Consider the following 21,259-nt stretch of genomic DNA (forward strand, 5'->3'; position numbering starts at 1 on the left):
ACGCACGCACAAGCTGGGGAGGGACAGAGAGAGGGAGAGAGAGAATTTGAAGCAGGCTGGGCACTACCAATGCCAAGCCTGAGCCTGAGCCCGTCATGGGGCTCAATCCTACAAACCATGATGTCATGACCTGAACCAAAATCAAGTCAGATGCTCACCTGACTGAGCCACTCAGGCACCCTGCTGCTGTTACCACTCTTAAGAACAATTTTTTTTTAATGTTTATTTATTTTTGAGACAGAGAGAGACAGAGCATGAATGGGGGAGGGTCATAGAGAGGGAGACACAGAATCCAAAGCAGGCTCCAGGCTCCGAGCTGTCAGCACAGAGCCTGATGCGGGGCTCAAATTCACGGACCGTGAGATCATGACCTGAGCCAAAGTCGGACACTTAACCGACTGAGCCACCCAGGCGCCCCAAGAACAATTTTTTATGAAGTATTTAATAAACAGAATTAATATATTGCAAAATATAGTTAAAATGGTCAAATTTTTGTTATGTATACTTAACACAATTTTTAAAAAAGCTTAAAAAGTAAGGCATTTGTTCAGTTTAGGGCCATCTCTAATTATCTCAAAAAGGACCTGGTATAGATTTGTTTGCGGTACTAAATCAATCACATACACACACACACACTCACACAAATACAATGGCAAACTGGGAAAATGTTCACAACCCATATACTGAAGGGCTAATTTCCCTGATAAATATAAAGTTCCTACAAATCAATGAGAAAAAGCAAACCAACAGAAATATAAGAAAGGATATAAACACAGTTTTCAGAAAGAGAACAAAAGGCTCTTAAAATATGAGAACATACTCAACTGTAGCTTAAAACTATTGGGATATAAATTACATATAGAATACATAAGTTTAGGCAAATATATTCACAATTAGCATCACTCAGATACAAAGATGGCCATCATCCTTTCTTGATAGTTTAACCTTTGCTTCCCTCCTTTCTATCCAAGGCTGAGTGATTTTTTTTTTTTTTTCCTGGCTTCATTGGTGACCAGAGAAGCAAAGAGTTTGCATGTGTGGAAGCCATGACCACCTTTCAAATTCAGTGTAAGATTCCTCTCAATCCAAACCTGCTAGTCTTTGGCTTAGTGCCATCACCTTTTTTTGCCCATAGACATTCCCCTGAATCAGCCTCCTTTTTTTTTTTTTTTTTTTTTTTTAACATTATGGCCAAGTGGATTTATTTTATGTTTGCAAGTTTGGTTCAACATTTGAAAATCAATATAACCTACCACATTAACAGTCTAAAGAAAAATCGTAAATCATATCAGTTGATGCAGCAAAAGTACTTGGAAAAATCCAACATCCTTCATGATAAAAACTCAGCAAAAAAAGGAATAGAAAACTTCCTAAATTGGATAATGAACATCTCCAAAAATTACCTAGGGCTAACATGATACCTACTGATGACAAACTGGATGCTTTACTACTAAAGCTGAGAGACAGCAAAAATATTATCTCTTAACACTCCTATTCAACATCACACTAGAAGTTCTAGCTGAGTCAGCCTCTTAAAATGAATACAACCACCTTTTTGACACATTTCATCCATTTCTGCTTTAAAAATTTTTGTAAATGTTAATTTATTTTTGAAAGAGAGAGAGACAGTATGAGCAAGGGAGGGGCAGAGAAAGAGGGAGACACAGAATCTGAAGAGACAGTATGAGCAAGGGAGGGGCAGAGAAAGAGGGAGACACAGAATCCGAAGCAGGCTCCAGGCTCTGAGCTGTCAGCACAGAGCCTGACTCGGGGCTTGAACTCACGAGTTGTGAGATGAACTGAGCTGAAGTCAGGCACCCAACCGACTGAGCCACCCAGGTGCCCCCATCCATTCCTGCTTTTAATTTCTATATATCAGCTGGTAATCTGAGCTGATAAGTCATCACCTTAACTGGCTTTTGCTTCAACTTCTCTATTCTCTGAAAAGCTTCAAGCGGAATTTATTATATGATAAAACGCAAAATGTCAAATCAGTAGAGAGAGACTATATTATGGAATAAATGCTGTTAGGTTATAGGGTTATAGCCAACCACATGGGAAAAATGTTAAATCTCTCCCCTGCTCCTCCCCACGGACACACACACACACACACACACACACACACACACACACACACATTATATTTTACATTATATACTGTGGGTTTACTTTTTGATTTAACAATTCATCTTCTACAAGTTTACTTTTGGGAAATAATGACTAAAGATATGTTTACCAGAATGACTATTGTGAAGTTATATATTTGATTATAAAAAGAAACAAAAAAGTAAACAACTGAACAACTCCTTAGATATAGGAATGTGGGATTGATTATTTGAATATGGTATATCCAAGAATGACACAGATCGCAGTCATTAAAACACCCTAGGTAGCTTTATCTACGTTAATAGGGAGAGTTGTCAATAATATTAAAGCAGGCACAGAGCAATATTTATGGTATGACCTCATTTTTGTAAACAGTTTTTAACAAGAAACAACTATAAACATGTTTCAAATTTGAAAAATAATTATCCTTACAGTTCTTTAATGCAGAATAAGTTTCTCTTTGTGTCAGTCTCTTTTCTCAGACATTGGCGGAGAACAAGCATTTCTATAATGCCTATCCCCTTCTTTTCTGTCTATTTCTGTCTAGTTTCAGATATCAGTAAATCCATATATGAATTATGAGGAGCGTGTGTCTTTGGGTATATGGTTTTCTTTCCAGGGCACACAAACGAGGTATAAATATCATTCCCATTAACTCGGGAATATCTTAACAAACCATGGAAAATTGAGCCAATTCCATCTTTTTTGGCACAAGGGATCCTGTGGGTAACATTATCCCAAACCTCACATTCCTAGATCTTTGGGATTTGGCACACCCACGGATTCTGCCCGGAATTCAACAGATTAACTAACTCCCTGTCTTAGTTTTGTTATGTAGGACGTAGTGCTCAGGAGATTGTTTTAAATTTCTAGTTTGCTAACCAGACCAATCTTGAGCTGTCACTCTCCATGGGACTGGTTTGAGGCAAATCTTAGGATCTCAGAATACCAGGTATGGAAGATCACTGCATCCAGTGTTCATTTTACAGCCGAAAATATTCTAATCCTTGATTTCCTGTAAAGTGGGGAAGTTAAACAAGTTGATTTATAGGTTCCTTCTGGCGCACAATTCTGTGATTTCTGTTTCCTAGTCAGGATCACGTAGTCTATCCCTGCGGATCAGGTTATTTTCCAGGGAAGCTAGAATCCTGATTTTTGGCTGAAAACCACATATTCGCAGGAGTCAAAGGAAGATGCTAGTACAACAGTACAGGCTGAACGGTGGACATTTATTATCTTGCTTCAGAAAAAAGCATGTGATAACTTCATGGTTGCTTAGTGATGCCAAACACTGCTTCATTGTTGCGTGCTAAGGGCCAGGCTCTGTTTTCAGCGTAACAAATGGGAGCATTGCCCTCTTCAGGCTGTTGGAGGAGATGGACGGGGCATCACAGCCATGATTATTACATGCAGTTTAGGTGAGTGTTCTGAAGGATAAGTGTTGTGAAGGGATCTCAAAGATTCTGTCTTGTGCTCCCATGGTTTGGGCCCCATACAAAGGTGTCCAGCTGAGAGAGCAAAGGGGGGCTGAAATCCAAACTCTTTCCCCTAGCCAGCCTGTGTTCACCAAAAAGAAACAAGTCTTGAAAAACCTGTCTCTCCACGAGGGGCCTTCTGTCGTTGGTTGCCATGTAGGATGCTGTAAGCGTTAGAAACAGGGGGCCTAACCTAGTGGTGGCGGCTAGGAAGTCTCTCCTAAGGAAATGACCTTCAGCTGAGATCTGGAGACTGCGCGGGAATTAACCAGTCTAAGGAAGGAGGGGAAGAAGAGAGACCCAGGCTGAGCCAGTCCAAAGCTCCAAGGCAGGAAAGAACTTTGAGGAAGTGAAGAAAGGTGCTTGTGGCTGGGAGTGAGTGCTGTGGGGGAGCTGTGGGCAAGTCCAGATGGGCTTTTGAAGGAAGCCACATTAGGAATTCTGGACTTGACTTTAAGAGCAATGGGAAGCCATTGGATACTTGAAGAGACTTGTGCAGCTTCAGTTAAACTTGCTTATTTCCTCATTTTATCTAATTCTGGTCAAAGCCCTTAGTCTTGATCAGGATTATTTCCATAAGAGGTGGGGGGCACCTGGGTGGCTCAGTCGGTTAAGTGGCCGACTTTGGCTCAGGTCATGACCTCCCAGTCCATGGGTTCAAGCCCCACGTCAGGCTCTGTGCTGACAGCTCAGAGCCTGGAGCCTGCTTCAAATTCTGTGTCTCCCTCTCTGTGCCCCTCCCCTGCTCACACTCTGTCTCTCTCTCTCTCAAAAATAAACATTAAAATATTTTTAAAAATTTCCATAAGAGGTGGGAAAGAATGTTTAGGCTTGCACCTTTTTATTTTTTATTTTATTTTTTGGGGGGAGAGAGCCAAGTGGGGAAGGGACAGAGAGAGGGAGACAGGATCCGAAGGAGGCTTCGTGCTGACAGGCTGACAGCAGCAAGCCCAATGTGGGGCTGGAACCCACGAACTGTGAGATCATGACCTGTAGGCTTGCACCTTTATGTTTCTCTGTGATGCTGTTTAAACATACACCATATAAAACACATTTTAAAACTGGCTTCAGGGGCACCTGGGGACTCCCCTGCTCGTGCTCTGTCTCTCTCTCTTTCTCAAAAACAGTAAACATTAAAAACAAAAAACCAAAAAAAACCCCTGGCTTTGGGGCGCCTGGGTGGCTCAGTCAGTTAGGTGTCAGACTTCGGTTCAAGTCATGATCTCACGGTTTGTGCATTGGAGTCCCATGTCAGGCTCTGTGCTGACAGCTCGGACCCTGGAGCCTGCTTTGGATTCTGTGTCTCCCTCTCTCTCTGCCCATCCCCCACTTGCTCTCTCTTTCTCTCTCCCTCAAAAATAAATAAATATTAAAAGAAAAATCCTGGCTTCAGTAAATGAAGGGGACACGAAGTCCTGGGACCATCAGGGGGGATACTGGCCACAACTAATATATTGCAGCTTCAATGCAGGACTCCTCCCCTCCTCCTGGAAAATACTATGGCCTGCTGTGGGTCTTTAAATGATGGAGCTGAAGAAGTGAATCTCGCCACTTTGCCTCCACCCACTAGCTGCTGGTTCACCTTGCCTCCTCTTCTCACGGAAGCTGGTTGCCTGACTTGTTTTGGGTGCCGGCCCATGTTTTGCCCTTTGCCGGTACAGGTGGTGTGAATCTTCTAAGCAGGTGAACAGCTTAGGAGTGGATACTGAATCGCTTTCTTCAAATAGCTCAACAGTTTTTGTCTTCCATTTTTACTGGGCGACTGGATTGAATGTTTACAAATAATTTGGCCAAAGGATTCACTATTTATTTGGTTTTGGAAAGAGACTTCAGAGGAGGGATGATAAAAATGGACAGCCTATGGAGTTGGGTGGTTGTTGTTTTTTTTTAACTGAAGCTTAGGAAAAGAGAGACCTCTGCTGGCTAAGCCGATAGAACCACCTGCATTCATTCGGTCTGCGACCCAGCAAGAAGCTGTCCCTTAAGCTTGTGCGAGGGGGGTTCGCAAATTCACTGCTTCCTGTTCATTTCCTCAGCTGTCAACTCAGGTGTTTTTGGACTGAATCTAAGTGACCTGTAATTCCCAGCCCCAGTCATGGTTGTTTCGGTTTCAGTCTCTAGGAAGAGGGTCGGTCTTCCATACTGCTCGAAAACAAAAGCTCTAAGTAGCAGCACCAGGGAGCACCCGGGTCTGAAATCACTCCTACACCTTCTCTTTGTTTCCTTTCTCTTCTCTGCCCTTCACCTCCCCGCCTCCCCTCTGCCAGGAAAACAAATCTTCACTGAAAAGGGAGCAGCCGTGATGGAGAGAGAGGAGGAAGTAACCGCTTATCTGTAGCATATCCTCCGCTGAAGATTGTGGCTGGGGGCCCAGAGGTGGGGTTATATATATACCTGAGCAGCGCTGGGAGCCCCGTGGATAGTGGAGTGGAGCTCCATCATCAGTAGGACACTGTTACTCCGCTGCAGAAGGTAGAGGGTGGTTATATGGGAGAAGGAAGTGGGGGGAATCGTCTCCTTGAGCCCCTGGTTTGTCAGCAACAACAACGATGATGAGTGCCTATCACGTGCCAGGCCCTGGGCCAAGCATGTTACATACCTTAATTCTGCTTCTTGCTTTGCCTCTCTCTTTACGATTTAAAAAAATTTTTTTTAACATTTATTTATTTTTGAGACAGAGAGAGATGGAGCATGAACAGGGGAGGGGCAGAGAGAGAGGGAGACACAGAATCCAAAGCAGGCTCCAGGCTCTGAGCCGTCAGCCCAGAGCCCGACGCGGGGCTCGAACTCACAGACCGTGAGATCGTGACCTGAGCGGAAGTCGGACGCTCAACCGACTGAGCCACCCAGGCGCCCCTCTCTCTTTATGATTTAAAAGCCCTCTTTCTCTAGAAAAAAAATTAAAAATAGGTAAAGATTTTAGGACAAAGCCTGCATAAAAATAATAGCTATGTGTGTGTTTGCCATTTTATTAGTATTTTTTCGACTCTGGAGTATCCACCTCCCCCTCCGCCTCCCCAGCCCCCGCATAGGAGAAGAGGCCTTCCCTGTGCGGACTGGGCTAAGTCCTAAGCTCACATCCAAGATGACACCTCGGGCCTGTGGTACAGAGCAGCAAAAGGGCCTCTTTGGTTTCGCGCTTTGTTTCCAACATTGGTTCCACGTCCCGTCTTCCCACACGTCCTGTCTTCCCCTGTCTAACCTGCTCTTGCTCCTTAAACACTCATTCTCGTAGATTTCAACAGCCTTTTTTGGATGCGCTGAAGTAGGAGCTCTTACTATGAAGTAACGTTCACTTTAACGCTGTTGGGGGGACCTTGAATCATCTGGTTCAAGCCCCTCTTTGGGGAAAATTGAGGCCCAGAGAGGTTGTCGGCTGCCCAAAGTTACCCAACTGTGGGGCAGGGGGGGGGCTGAGGCAGGACTGGAACCCAGAGCTGGGGTCTTGATGCGGCACCCCTTTTATGACACCCACGCCGTCCTTGCTGTCCATCGTGCAAGAGATGGTTTTTGACTTTACTTTCTGCTTCTCCTCTCTGGTTGCCTGTCAGCCACCCCCTTTTCTAAGGGGTCCACTCCTTCATACGCACAGGGCCAACCCGGGGCCAATTAGTACAGCCACCTGTCCGCTGGCAGCTCCAAGCAGCCCCCGGGGCAGTTTCCCTCCCTCCCCTAAACTAACCTCTTCTGTTTGCACCTTGTTAGTGCAGTAACAAATCACTTGACTCACATTTACCAAGTGACATTCATGGACCTTTTACCCTGCTCTGAAATGCCTATTGATTTTGGCATTCCTGTGCTGCTAGGTAGTCTCGAGTTATATTTCATGCGTGCTTTAAGTCTGTGTGTGTCAGAAGTTGCCTTTACTTATTCTAACGCTCTCTGATTCCTCAGCATAACACAGTGCCTTTGACTGGAAACATAGTCTCTTAACCCAACAGAATAAATCTCTAACTCTGGGAATTTTAGTACTGTGGAAAGCCAATTATATAGCTATTTTAAAGCAGGGTGTCCTCTCTTAAGAGTTTCAATCTGTGCCTTATAGTTTCTAATATGGTGCCCTGGGTCTACTTGTTAACATTTGCCAAAGTTTTCTAAGTGATAAATCGCCCTACTTGAGTACTGCCGTAGAATTTGTTCATTCATGGGGCTGGCAGTTATTTAAAGAGTGTTCCTGAAGTATGCTGGACTGCGTTAGGCCCCTGAAGGCATTTGAAAAAAAGTTTTCGACATCTGCGGCATTTGAGAAAAAGTTTGACATCTGCCCGTCCATCCCCTTCTGGCTGCCTGGAGGGTGGATAAGATGGATGCAACTTGAGGAGGCATCCTTTGTTTCTGAGGATAGAAGGTGCATTGTGGAGCACAAAGATACAGGAACTGTAGGCGATGCCACACCAGCTCTGTACCGCTTATCTCCCGAATTCCTCTAAGTAAAAGAAAAATACACTTTTATCTTGTTTAAGCCACTATTATTTCTGGTCTCTGTTACTAGCTGCCAAATGCAAATCTTAACTGATATAGAAGTCCTTGAGGATTTTTGAGCAAGGGGTTGATTCTGATTGGTAGCTACGCAAGAGCTAGATTTGGGGAGGGGGGGTTGTTCCGGGCCATACAGAGAGATAAAGTTGGCTTGGCAGGTGGGGACGGATAGTTGGGGAGGCTTTGAATGAGGAGAATACAGATCTTGCACAGGGTCATTGATTTCGTTTTTTTTTCCCCCAGGACACCTCTGCTGAACTCCTGTTCTATAGCGGTTATTTAAATATGTAGTTACTGAGTGATTTGCATTGTGCTATCGTCAGGTGGCCTGAAAGCTAGGGAGATTGAGAAGATGGATATTCTTTGTGTTCTAAAAAGGAGCAGGCAAAAGCTGGCCCAGGAAAAGAGTATCAGTGTTACAGTAAAGCGAAGTTACTATGTTTTCTGAACTCCTGCAGACTTTTTCAAGGAAAGGAACTTTTGTTACACGGGACTGTCTAATCAAGATACATTTGAAATGTATCCTTTCCTGGGGAGCAACTGTAAGTAATATTTAAAAAATATATCTTGGAGTAACTTGCAGGGTAGAGATACATTTCATATGCTAAAAATTTCCAAAAGGGGAAAATCTATTAACTTACTCTAAGCTTCACATCACATCTTCCTAGTGAACTTTTCATCTTCAGGTTGGGCAGATAATTTCACATCTTTTAGAAGCCATTTCATTCTTGTTTAAAAGGCTTATAAAAATATAATAGTATAGCTATAATAGAGCATAGCGTTCCTGTGAACTAGATGTGCTAACTTAGTATCTAGGTCTCTGTTTCCTTGAAAATGGGTTGGCCGTTCCAAAGTTCCTTCCAAACCCGGCTCAAACAGGTAATTGGAAGCTCACTACAAATTTCAAGGTCCCTTAAGGCACTGGCCTTCAGTCTTTCTCTCCCTGCACATAGAAAGGCAGATGTGCCCAATGTTACCTGAAAATCCTTGTTCATTAATTATGTCTCCCTGCTCTTTCCTTCATTTGGAAAAAATACATTAGAATGCAAGTAACTGAATAGTAGGTTGTACCTGAACTATCTGTTGCAAACTTCATGCCAGCTCATTTTAAAAAAAAAATTTTTTTTTCAACGTTTTTATTTTTATTTTTGGGACAGAGAGAGACAGAGCATGAACGGGGGAGGGGCAGAGAGAGAGGGAGACACAGAATCGGAAACAGGCTCCAGGCTCCGAGCCATCAGCCCAGAGCCTGACGCGGGGCTCGAACTCACGGACCGCAAGATCGTGACCTGGCTGAAGTCGGACGCTTAACCGACTGCGCCACCCAGGCACCCCGCCAGCTCCTTTTTAATAGTATCTATGATTGTCCCTCGTTCATAGTGGGAAAAAAATAGGGAAAAAATGATTGCAAATATTAGGTTTTGATTTATACCTCCCTGAAGTGCCTAGGTTGAATTTTGCACATAGGCAAAACAATCCCCAATAGTCTGATAAGCAGATGTTCTCTCCCTACAGATAGATAATAACAGGAACCAACTTTTATGGAGCACTCAATGTGTGCTAAGCCACTTATCTACATTTTTTCCTTTTAACCCTGACAAAAATTCTGAGAAATAGCTATATCAATGAGGAAACTGAGTTTTTGGAACTAACTCTTGCTCACCGTCACATTAAGCAGCTGAACGAGGGCTCAGATCTAGGTCTCGCTGACTCTTCTGACTCTCGCCTGGGTTTAGAGGCTGTCCTGTTATTCTTGTAAATAATCTCAATGAGAACAAGGCCAGCTGGCTCAGTGTGACACTCGATCCCAAATCATTCTCTTTCACTTTCTGCCAGATTGGAAGACTGTATAGTGATTAAATATTTCTGGCCAGCAATGTCTTGCCATTTATGGAAAAATGATACCCCCTAATCTTTAATAATTGTTTCATTAAGAACAAAAACAAAGCTCCTGCTAAACTTTGGAATGACTATAGGAAAATCTTAGTACTTCTTGCACCTTAGTCTCCCTCTCTCCTCGGCAAGGAAAGAATAGTATCGTTTTCCAAAGTTGCTTTAGGAAGAAGACAGAGGATGCTACTTAGTTTTGATCAGTAGACTTTTTTTTTTTTTTTTTTTTGTGGCAGGCTACAACTACCACGGGACATTTTAAGGTTAGGAAACCCCTTCTTAGGGGATAAGGCCATTTTATGGTAAAAGAGGCTCGGAAGGCCTAAGGAGGGAGTTATTATTAAAGCATGAGCTTGCCTCTGAAGATCCATATAGATTCTGGTGTTTCTCCAAGGCCACCTTGCGAGTTAGGTAGGAGGACATGATCCAAGGCTTTATATTTGCTAAACTTGTTTGTGTTAGTTTCCTACCTCCTATCTCATTTGCCTGGGGCGGGGGGGGGGGGGGGGGGGGGGGCGCCGCCCAACTTGTTTTGGGGGAAGTGTAGCAAGATAAGAGCCAAGTGAAGTTAGCTAATTTGTTAATTTGGTGAGAGGACTCCATAAAAAGATCATTTCATGGGGTGCCTGGGTGACTCAGTCGGTTAAGCGACCAACTTCATTCAGCTCAGGTCATGGTCTCGTGGTTTGTGAGTTTGAGCCCTGCATGAGGCTCTGTGCTGACAGCTCAGAGCCTGGAGCCTGCTTCCGATTCTGTGTCTCCCTCTCTCTCTGCCCCTCCCCCGCTTGACCCCTGTGTCTCTCAAAATAAAATAAAATAAAATAAAATACCCTTAAAAATTTTTTTTTTAAAGGCCATTTCATTTGTGTCTGTAAGAAGCTCTTAGGGTGGTTTTCTTGTCCTTTGGGTTTTGAAGGTAATTTTGTAAAGAATAATTAAGCCTTAGGTTTTCTTTTGAGCCTGAGAGGTAGGTCCTGGGAAAGCCAGTTGCTTTCCCAGGATGGGAATATACCCACAGCTGGGGATGGGAGTGGGTTGGGTGGGCAGAGGTAGATCTGATTAGCTGAAGTCTATGGTCTTCCTCAGTGACCCACCACAGACTTGTAGGTGGGGTCGTCATCTTCGCATCACGATGTCTAGGCTAAGCTTACGAAGGGAAGGAATAACCTCCCCACAAGGTGGTCGACATGAGCCACTGAAATAATGTATCTGAGAGTGCTTTATAAAAACATTGTTATAATGTGTGGAAATGGTGGCTAAAGGAAGTGCTTCAAAACGTCAGCTATTATGAATGAGAGTGTAATTCAATATTAGGTCTAACTGGACACGGCTCATGTATACACACATGGGGCAACTTTTCAAAATATATCCTTTCCTTACCTGTTCACGGATATTCCTCACCATCCATTTTCATTCCTCCCTGCTTTCTCCCCTTTGCATAGTATATTCATATAAATACATTTATCCATTCCATTTTAGCAGCTGGAGTGTGAGTGTGGTTTCCTTAGTTGCTCTGCTGTGTGTGAAGCGAACACTGACTACACATTATTCTTTACTCCGGGAAGGCTGGGAACAATTCAAAGCCAAGGGCATGTTGTAACACTACTTAATAATCTGATGTCACATGGCCCATTCTCGGAATAATAGGTATGTTTTCTTTAGGGCTGGTGTCTTAGACCTGCTTCCTACGGCAGAGCCTCATTACTAAGCACAATATTTCTTAATTAATCAAATGAGAACCAGGCCATGTTGGTATGATGTCACTGCATTAGTGCTTGGCATAATTTCTTCTCTGGTCATCTGGCTGAATCATTAAGATAGCTAACATAACTGTAGGAACAATGGCTCTCACACCTGGTATGAGGAAGAATTACCTAACGTAGCTTTGAGGATGCTCATTTGCACAAAGTTCTGGAAAATGTCGATGTGGAAAGAAGTTCTGTGTCAGTTTTCTTTTCTTTTTTTTCTGCGTCTGTTTTCTTTTACCTTCCTTCCTTCTTCCAATAAAAACGTATTAAGCACCTACTGTATGCTAAGCATTAGGTATAAAAAAAAAAACATCCCTGCTCTCAAGCCCTTAAGGAGCTCAAAGGTGTGTGTGTGACCACAGTACAATAAGTTATGAACAATGAGATAGGTTAGCATAACCTTCTGTGAGCATACACGTGGGAGAGGGCAGCTCTGGGAAGGCTTTGCAGAGGAGATGTTGTGTTAACTATTGAAGGATAAATAGGAATTTTCGGGGCCCAGGCCCAACAAACAAGAGTAGCAGAAGGGGTATCCATGTGGCTGAACAAAATCTACAAAGGCACCAAGGCGTGGAGGAAGGTGATTGGGACGTACGATGTAGAGTCTGCTAATACCCATAGTAGTCTTGTCATAGTCTGGTGTTACCAGTGCACGGATGCACAGTTTACAGCAGCAGACATTTTTGTGGACCTGCTCCTGAGGTGTCTCCACAGCTGTGGTAATCATCCGCTACAATCTGGTTTTGGCAGGCCACAACTGTTTTCCCTCTACTTCATGGTGTGGAATTCTAGAGGATCAGTAGAGCACTTCTCGGTCAATTCTCCGTGTGGAGATAGACATGAGGGAAGCTCTGAACCCTGAATCAGCTACCAGTTGCCTACCGCCACGAGACGGGAGATGTGCAGAGAGTAGACTCCAGGATAAAATTACTTTATCTCATTTGAATGACCTGTTCTGGTAAATCATGCTAGATTTCAAGAGTTACACCAACTCCTTTTACCTAGACTAAGGTCCAGTTTAAGTGGCTTCCTCTGTCTGTTTTCTCCTGTGCTTCGATCTGTTTCCTACCGACTGCCTACAACTGAGCCTTCCCCAGAAGTACAAGCAGGCCCCGGACCATCTTACTCTGGGTGTGGAAGGATGCACAAAAGGGAGGTATGAGAAGTGACAGGTTTAAGATAGGAAAAGCCATGATGGATTGAGTGGTGTGGAAAGAACAGCCAGAGGAGTCTCATGGCTCCCAGGTATGGTCTTACTTCAGTATGGCCGTTGCGTTCAATCATTGGCTGGAGGCAGCCTTGGGAAGCATGGTCTCAGCACAAAGTCAAGTGTGGGTTTCAGGTGACTGGCTTGAGGACTCCCCAGTGGCCTTGCTGAACTTTCTTTACAACCTCACTGCGATCCAAGACACTTTCACTCAGCCTTCCTTCCTTCCCGCTCTCCTTCACTCAAGGTCAGATATGCATCATGGTTGGACAGCTTCCCCAACTTCTCTTGGCTCCTCTTCACTTCCTCTACAGATGTTTCCCCTGGTAAATGTCTTGCATGTCTAACTATATTTTGGTGGCTCCTTTTTGGAGGACCTGGAACAATACTGCACGGGAGGAGCAAAGGAATGCTGATTTTAGTTCTATGCTCTTTACTGCTGAGATTCACCAGTAGGAAAATGTATTGCTTTGATCAAAATTTTAAAAGAAAAGGGAGAACAGGAAGTGTGCCAATAAGGCAAGAGAAAGCTGTTGAAAAGGATTAAAGTTCAATAAAATAGGGACAATAAGGAATGAGATACAAGAAGATGCAATGGTTTAAAAATATTTGAATGAGCATGACGTGGAGGAAGGTATAATAAAAATGCAATGTCACGTGGGGTCACCCCCCCCCCAACCAAGGTCTGTTTAGTGGGAGTCACTAGCCTTCACTTGTTCCTGTTTGAGTCTCAGTCTTGGGCTTCTGGAGCTTACTAGCTCACTCTTGGATAATAAAAACCCTCTTTCACAGTGTCGTTCAGTAACTAAAATTGTCCAGTTTGATGCTTAATCAAAATTCAGTCTTCAGGGTGCCTGGGTGGCTCAGTCGGTTAAGCGTCTGACTTCGGCTCAGGTCATGATCTCGTGGTCCGTGAGTTCGAGCCCCGCGTTGGGCTCTGTGCTGACAGCTCAGAGCCTGAAGCCTGTTTCAGATTCTGTGTCTCCCTGTCTCTCTGACCCTCCCCCGTTCATGCTCTGTCTCTCTCTCTCTGTCTCAAGAGAATAAATAAACGTTAAAAAAAATAAAACAAAAATAAAACAAAAAAACTCAATCTTCATTCAAGTGAAAAAGTTTTCTTCTCCTTACCTATTGACTAGGACAAGAAAGATTCTACGGCCTCTTCAATTCTAGACAAAATTGGTACTCTGTCTCTTCTGCTTCATTCTGTTTGCCAAAGCAAGTCCCATGGCCAGCCCCAAAGGTAAAATCCAAGGAAATATACTTATTCCTGAGTCAGAAAAACTGAAATTACATGGTAAAGTATGTGGGTAGAGGGAAAAGCAAAAGTTAGGGCTAGGAATTCAATCTCCCATAGTACTAAGGGGAGAAAGTCTCCAATTAGCTATGCATGGCACCTGTGTTCATCCCTTGACCATTCCCTGTGGCCAGGGTGGGACATGTAGTATGATTGGCAGCTACAAAAGGACTACGTGCTTGATGTGAGTAAGAAGAATTGTTTCCCCCAAAGAAGGAGATGCTAATCCAGGAAGAAAGGAGGAGGCTAGAAACAGAACAATTCTACTCCCATGCTTCCCATGCCTTGGCTTCTTAGTCCTTATAATCACTCTTTCACATAGGTACTCCTAAGATCCTCTTTTTTTTTTAATGTTTATTTTTGAGAAAGAGAGAGAGAGAGCAGGGGAGAGGCAGACAGAGAGAGGGAGACAGAGGCTCCCAAGCAGGCTCTGCGCTGACAGCTGAGAGTGCTATGTGGGGCTTGAATTCACAAACCGTGAGATCATGAGCTGAAATCAAGAGTTGGTCACCTAACCCACTGAGCCACCCTAATATCCTTTTTATAGCTGAGAAAATTGATGTTAAGAGAGGTTATGTAACTTGCTCAAGATGACCCATCTTGAATGATAGAAATTTTGGATTAAAAAAATAGCTTTAGGAACTCCTGGGTGGCTTAGGTGGTTAAGCAACTGACTCTTGATTTTGGTTCAGGTCATGATCTCATGGTCAGGAGACTGAGTCCTGTGTCTGGCTCAGCACAGAGCCTCGTTGGGATTCTTTCTCCTCTCTCTGCTTCTAGCCTGCTTGTGCTCTCCCTCACCCCCATCCGCCACCCCCAACCAAAATAAATAAGTTAATTAAAAAAAATAGATATACCTAAGGGTGGCTGGCTGGCTCAGTCAGTAGAGCATGTGACTCTTGATTTTGGGCTCATGAGTTCTGGTTAGGTGTAGAGATTACTAAAAATAGATTTATCTAATCACCAAAGCCACAGTAATCAAGAGAGTGGTGTTTATTGAAAAGACAGACACAAAGATCAATGGAACAGAATGTAGAGTCTAGAAATAGACACACCCATGCATTGTCAACCAATTTTTTAAAGATGTTATTTCTAAGTAATCTCTACACCAATGTGGGGCTTGAACCCATAACCCCAAGATCAAGAGTTGCATGCTCTCCTGACTGAGCCAGCCAGGCACCCCAACCAATTTTTAATGAAAGTGCAAAAAAGTCAATGTAGGAAGATAGTCTTTTCAGTAAATGATGTTGAAACAAATAACAACCATATGCAAAAAAAAAAAAAAAAAAAAAAGCCAAAGTAAAGAAAAAAAAAAAGAATCTCAACTTACACCTTATGCAAAAATGGATATGCCCAAACCTCACAATGAATCATAGACCTAAATGTAAAATGTAAAACTATCAAGCTTCTAGAAAAAAACATAGAAGAAAATGTTTGTGAACTTGGATGAGGGAAAGGTTTCTTAGATATGAAGCTGAAAAAGCACAATCCATCAAAAAAAATATATATATATAAATTGGGCTTCATCAAAATGAACAACTTTTGCTGTGTGAAAGTGACTGTAAAAGAGAATGAAAACACAAACCATAGACTAGGAGAAATAGTTTCAAATCACATATCTGACAAAGGACTTGTGTGCAGAATATATAAGAACTTTCAAAACTTATCAATGAGAAAATAACCCAATTAAAAATGAGCAAAAGATTCTTTTATTTTTATTTTATTCTTTTATTCTATATGTGAAATATATATATATTATCTTTAAATGTTTTAAAGATATTTTAATATCTTTAAATAATATTTTATTTAAAGATAATATTTTAAATAATATCTTTAAATATTATCTTTATTGTTATAATCTGAATTTTCTCCATGACATAAGCATTAAGGGGATAACTTAAAAATTTCAAATAGTTGAGCAATTTTAGAGGCTGCTTTTGTTATTTATCACACTACAAGGTGAAAATATATATAGTGATTTTCTGCCTTTTAAAAATTTTTTATTTTATTTTATTTTATTTATTTATTTTTAAAAAAAATTTTTTTTCAACGTTTTATTTTATTTTTGGGACAGAGAGAGACAGAGCATGAACGGCGGAGGGGCAGAGAGAGAGGGAGACACAGAATCGGAAACAGGCTCCAGGCTCTGAGCCATCAGCCCAGAGCCTGACGCGGGGCTCAAACTCACGGACCGCGAGATCGTGACCTGGCTGAAGTCGAATGCTTAACCGACTGCGCCACCCAGGCGCCCCTAAAAAAATTTTTTTTAATGTTCATTTGTTTTTGAGAGAGAGAGACAGAGTGTGAGCAGGGGCGGGGTAGAGACAGAGGGAGACACAGAATCCAAAGCAGGCTCCAGGTTCTGAGCTGTCAGCACAGAGCCCTATGCAGGACTTGAACCCAAAAAACACAAGACCATGACCAGAGCTGAAGTCAGATGCTTAACAGACTGAGCCACCCAGGTGCCCCCCCCCCCTTTTTTTAAGTACACTTCACACCCTGCATGGAGCTCATTGTGAGGTCTTGAACTCACGACCCTGAGATCAAGACCTAAGGTGAGATCAAGAGTTGGATGTTTGACTGAGCCACCCAGACACCCTGATTTTTTACCTTTCTGATACTTACCCTATTTTTCTTATCTAAGTGATCCAAACAAATAATTGACATGGACTTACTGAAAAAAAAAAAGTTTTTCTTCTGTCTTGCCATTAAATTTTTACTATTACAGGGGTGCTTGGGTGGCTCAGTCAGTTGAACATCCAACTCAGGTCATGATCTCACAGCTCGTGAATTCCAGCCCCGTGTCAGTCTCTGTGCTGACAGGTCAGAGCCTGGAGCTGTATGTATATATGTATGTATACATACATATATGTATATGTATATATACATAAATATATGTATATATTTAAGCTCTTCTTTATCTGTTCATCTATTGGTGGATACTTGGGCTGCTTCCATAATTTGGCTATTATAAATAATGTTGCAATAAGCATAGGGGTGCTTATCAAACTTTTCAAATTAGTGTTTTTCATATTCTTTGTAGAATTAATTTCTACATTAATTGCACTCATTAATGCAATTAGTGGATTATATGGTAATTCTTTTTCTCCTTCTCTTTTTAAAATGTTTTTTTTTTTATTTTGAGAGAGAGAGGGAGAGAGAGAGAATCCCAAGCAGACTATACACTGTCAGTGTGGAGTCTGAAGTGGGGCTCAATCCCACAAACCATGAGATCATGACCTGAGCTGAAATCAAGACTGAGCTACCTAGGCGCCCCTCATATGGTGATTCTATTTTTAATTTTTTGAAGAAACTTCATACTGTTTTCAATAGTGGCTATACCAGTTTGCATTCCCAACAACAGTGCACAGCAGTTCTTTTTTTTCCCCACATTTTCAACCTTGTTGTTTCCTGTGTTTTTGATTTTAGCCATTCTGACGGGTGTGACATGATATTGTAGTTTTGATTTGCATTTCTCTGATGATGAGTGAGTGACATCGAGCATCTTTTTGTGTGTCTGTTGGCCATCTATATGTCTTCTTAGGAGGAATGTCTGTTCATGTCTTCTGCCCACTTTTGAATTGGATTATTTGGCTTTTTGGTGTTGAGTGTTATAAATTCTTTATATATTTTGGATACTAACCCTTTAACAGATATAGCATTTGCAAATATCTTCTTCCATTTAGTAGGTACCTTTTAATTTTGTTGGTTATTTCCTTCACTGAACAGAAGCTTTTTATTTTGATGTGGTCCCAATAGTTTATTTTTGTTTTTGTTCCTCTTGCCTCGGGAGACATATCTAGAAAAATGTTGCTATGGCTGATGTCAGAGAAATTACTGCCTGTGCTCTCTGCTGCGATTTTTATGGTTTCAGGTCTCACATTTAGGTCCTTAGTCCATTTTGAGTCTATTTTTGGGCATGGTATAAGCAAGTGGTCTAGTTTCATTGTTTTGCATGTAGCTGCCCAGTGTTTTCAATGCCATTTGTTGAAGAGACTGTCTTTTTCCTATTGCATGATCTTTCCTCCTTTGTTGAAGGTTAACATAATAAAATAATCGTGGTTTTACTGCTGGGTTCTCTATTCTGTTCTTTTGATCCATATGCCTATTTTTGTGCCAGTATCATACTGTTTTGGTTCCTATAGCTTTGTAGAACATCTCAAAATCTGGGATGGTGATACCTCCAGTTTTGTTCTTCTTTTTCAAGACTGCTTTGGCTCTTTGGGGTCTTTTGTGGGTCTATGCAAATCTTAGGATTATTTGTTCTAGTTCTGTGAAAAATGCTTTTGGTACTTTGATAGGAATTGCATTAAACTGTGCATTGTTTTGAGTAGTATGAACATTTTAACAATATTTGTTCTTCAAAAATGGGCAAAGGGCTTTGAACAGATACTTCATGAAAGGAGATACACACAGATGGCAGATAAACACATGAACGTGTGTTCAACATCATCAGTAATTATGGAGTTGCAAATTCAAACACAATGAGATAATACCACATGCCTCTTAGAATGGCTAAAAACCCAAGCCAAGCCAACCCAACCCAACTAAACCCAAACTAAAACAAAACAAAACAAAACCTGAAATGCTCAATGCTGATGAGGCTATGGAGCCACTGGAACTCCCATACATTGCTGGTAGGATGCAAAATGGTGCAGCCACTTTGGAAAACAGTGTGGAGTTTTCTTACAAGGATAAACACACACCAAATGACCCAGTAATTCTAGGTATTTACCCAAGAGAAATGAAAACTGAAGTTCACGTGAAAAAAAAAATGGTACATGAGTATTTGTTGCAGCTTTATTCACAATCATCAAATACCGGAAACCAAAATGTCCATCAACAATTGAATGGATATGGGGCGCCTGGGTAGCTCAGTTGGTTGAGCGTCCGAGTTCGGCTCAGGTCACAATCTTGCGGTCTGTGAGTTCGAGCCCCGCATCGGGTTCTGTGCTGACAGCTCAGAGCCTGGAGCCTGCTTCGGATTCTGTGTCTCCCTCTCTCTCTGACCCTCCCCTGCTCATGCTCTATCTCCGTCTGTCAAAAATAAATAAAACATTAAAAAAATTAAAAAAAAAAAAACCAACTGAATGGATAAACACACTGTGGTGTAACCATACCATGGAATACTACTTAGCAGTAAAAAAGAATGAACTATACACACAGCCACACGGGTGAATCTCAAATGCATTTTGCTAAGTGAAAGAAGCCAGATCTGAGTGACTACCGATTGTGTGATGCCATTTGTATGGCATCCTCAAGAAGGCAAAAGTAAAGAGACGGAGACCAGATCCTTGGTTGTCAGGGATTTGGGCTGAGATGCGTTGGTTATAAAGAGGCAGCACCAGGGGATTATTGGGGCTGATGTAACTCTTCTGTATCTTTTTTTTTTTTCAACGTTTATTTATTTTTGGGACAGAGAGAGACAGAGCATGAACGGGGGAGGGGCAGAGAGAGAGGGAGGCACAGAATCGGAAACAGGCTCCAGGCTCTGAGCCATCAGCCCAGAGCCCGATGCGGGGCTCGAACTCACGGACCGTGAGATGGTGACCTGAGCTGAAGTCGGACGCTTAACCGACTGAGCCACCCAGGCGCCCCAACTCTTCTGTATCTTAATGGTGGTAGTGGCATCATGCTGCTGCTTTACTTCCAAGCAGAGAGAACAGGACACATGTTTTTACAATCAAGGGAGTTAAGAGGGAAGAATCTTTTGCTTTCTGACAAAATTGAGGTCATTGTATCTACTAGTTGAATTCTCAAGGGCTTCTGTCAGAGCTCCAGCTGGAAATTTCAGGGTCAATGAGAAGCCTGGACACCTAGAAAATTCTATCACAGATAAGATGTGTAAGGCAGAATAATGGCTCCCCGTGACGTCTACATCCTATTCCCCGGAACTTATGAGTGTTGCCTTAAGTGGCAAAAGGGTCTTCCCATATGCGATTAATGTTGAGGACCTGGAGACAGGGAGAATAGCTTGGATTATCTAGCTGGGCCTAATCTAATCAAATGAATCCTTCAAAGCAAAAGCAGCTGTGGTCAGAGACACGCCTATGGAAGACTGGTCATTCCTTCTCCCTCATCCCTGCTTTGTTTTTCTCCATAGCACTCAGTGCCGTATTGTAGGCAGAATGATGGATCCCCAAAGATGCGCACACCCTAATTCCCAGAATCTGTGAATATATGTTACATGGCTAAAGGGGAGGGAAGGTTGCAGATGGAATTAAGTTTGCTCATTTGCTGACCCACGAATAGGGAGATTATTTGGTATTATCTGGGTGGATGCAATGTCATAAGGGTCCTGAAAGGTGGAAGAGGAGGGCAGAAGACATCAGAGTGACGGGATGAGAGAACTCAACGTGCCTTTGCTGACTTTGAAGGTGGAGGAAGGAACCGTGGAGCCAAGGAACACAGAGCTGCTAGAAGCTGGAAGAGGCAAGGAAAAGGAGCCTCCCCTAGAGGCTCCAGAAGGGAATGCAGCACCGTCAACACCTTCATTGCCACCCGTGAGACCCAGGTTAGACTTCTAGCCCACAGTCCTGCAAGGTATTAAGTTTGTGTTGTTTCAAGCCACTAGGTTTGTGGTGATTTGTTATAGCAGCAATGGAAACCAATACATAAGGAGAATGTATTGTTAAGTGTGAGGGGCGATGTTAATATTCACCAGGCTTCCTGGTTCTTCATCCCTCGAGTCCAGGCAGGTGATCCATTTGTCTACCTTCAGGATCAGTCTCATTGCCACTGGGATCAGTTCTGATCCTGGCAGTAAACATATGGGGTGTTTGTTGATATAAGATCGCGTATTAAACTGCACTCCTGTTGCCTGTGCCAGTGTTTCCTGGAAACACGTTCCCAGCTCCTGCCCTCCTTCAGCACAGGTGACTCGACCTCATTCTGAACCCAGTTTCGGGTCATATCTGCCCCTGCCTCGAGATCCCTGTTCCCGATCTCCTTTTCCTCCACCAGATTGCACTACACACTTGAGCGTGCCGAGGCCCCACACTTGCTTCACCCCTGACACAACTTTTTCTTCCCTCTGCTTGGGATTTTGTTTTATGCC

At 42.7% G+C, this 21,259-nt stretch overlaps 1 protein-coding gene across 13 annotated transcripts in view; it reads left to right on the top strand.

Annotated features, from left to right (window-relative positions):
• The window catches only part of APOLD1 (apolipoprotein L domain containing 1), a 60,615-nt gene that overhangs the window by 6,546 nt on the left and 32,810 nt on the right, over nucleotides 1-21,259 (top strand). For 3 of the 13 annotated variants that reach the window (XM_045061397.1, XM_045061398.1, XM_019834543.3), the window contains exon 2: nucleotides 20,580-20,745. The exons of 1 other annotated variant lie outside the window; for it this stretch is intronic. Coding sequence is in view for 5 of the 12 variants with exons in the window: in XM_045061404.1 (XP_044917339.1) it covers nucleotides 8,578-8,602; nucleotides 20,580-20,716 (162 nt within the window). In the remaining 7 variants the exon portion in view is untranslated. Of the gene's footprint in view, nucleotides 1-1,776; nucleotides 3,525-6,407; nucleotides 8,603-14,044; nucleotides 14,149-20,579; nucleotides 20,746-21,259 lie in introns of those variants that run through there. 9 more of the 13 variants (XM_019834544.2, XM_045061400.1, XM_045061396.1 and 6 more) reach the window with 7 other exon arrangements.

Source organism: Felis catus, chromosome B4 (assembly GCF_018350175.1).
Source record: "Felis catus isolate Fca126 chromosome B4, F.catus_Fca126_mat1.0, whole genome shotgun sequence".
Classification (NCBI taxonomy): domain Eukaryota; kingdom Metazoa; phylum Chordata; class Mammalia; order Carnivora; family Felidae; genus Felis; species Felis catus.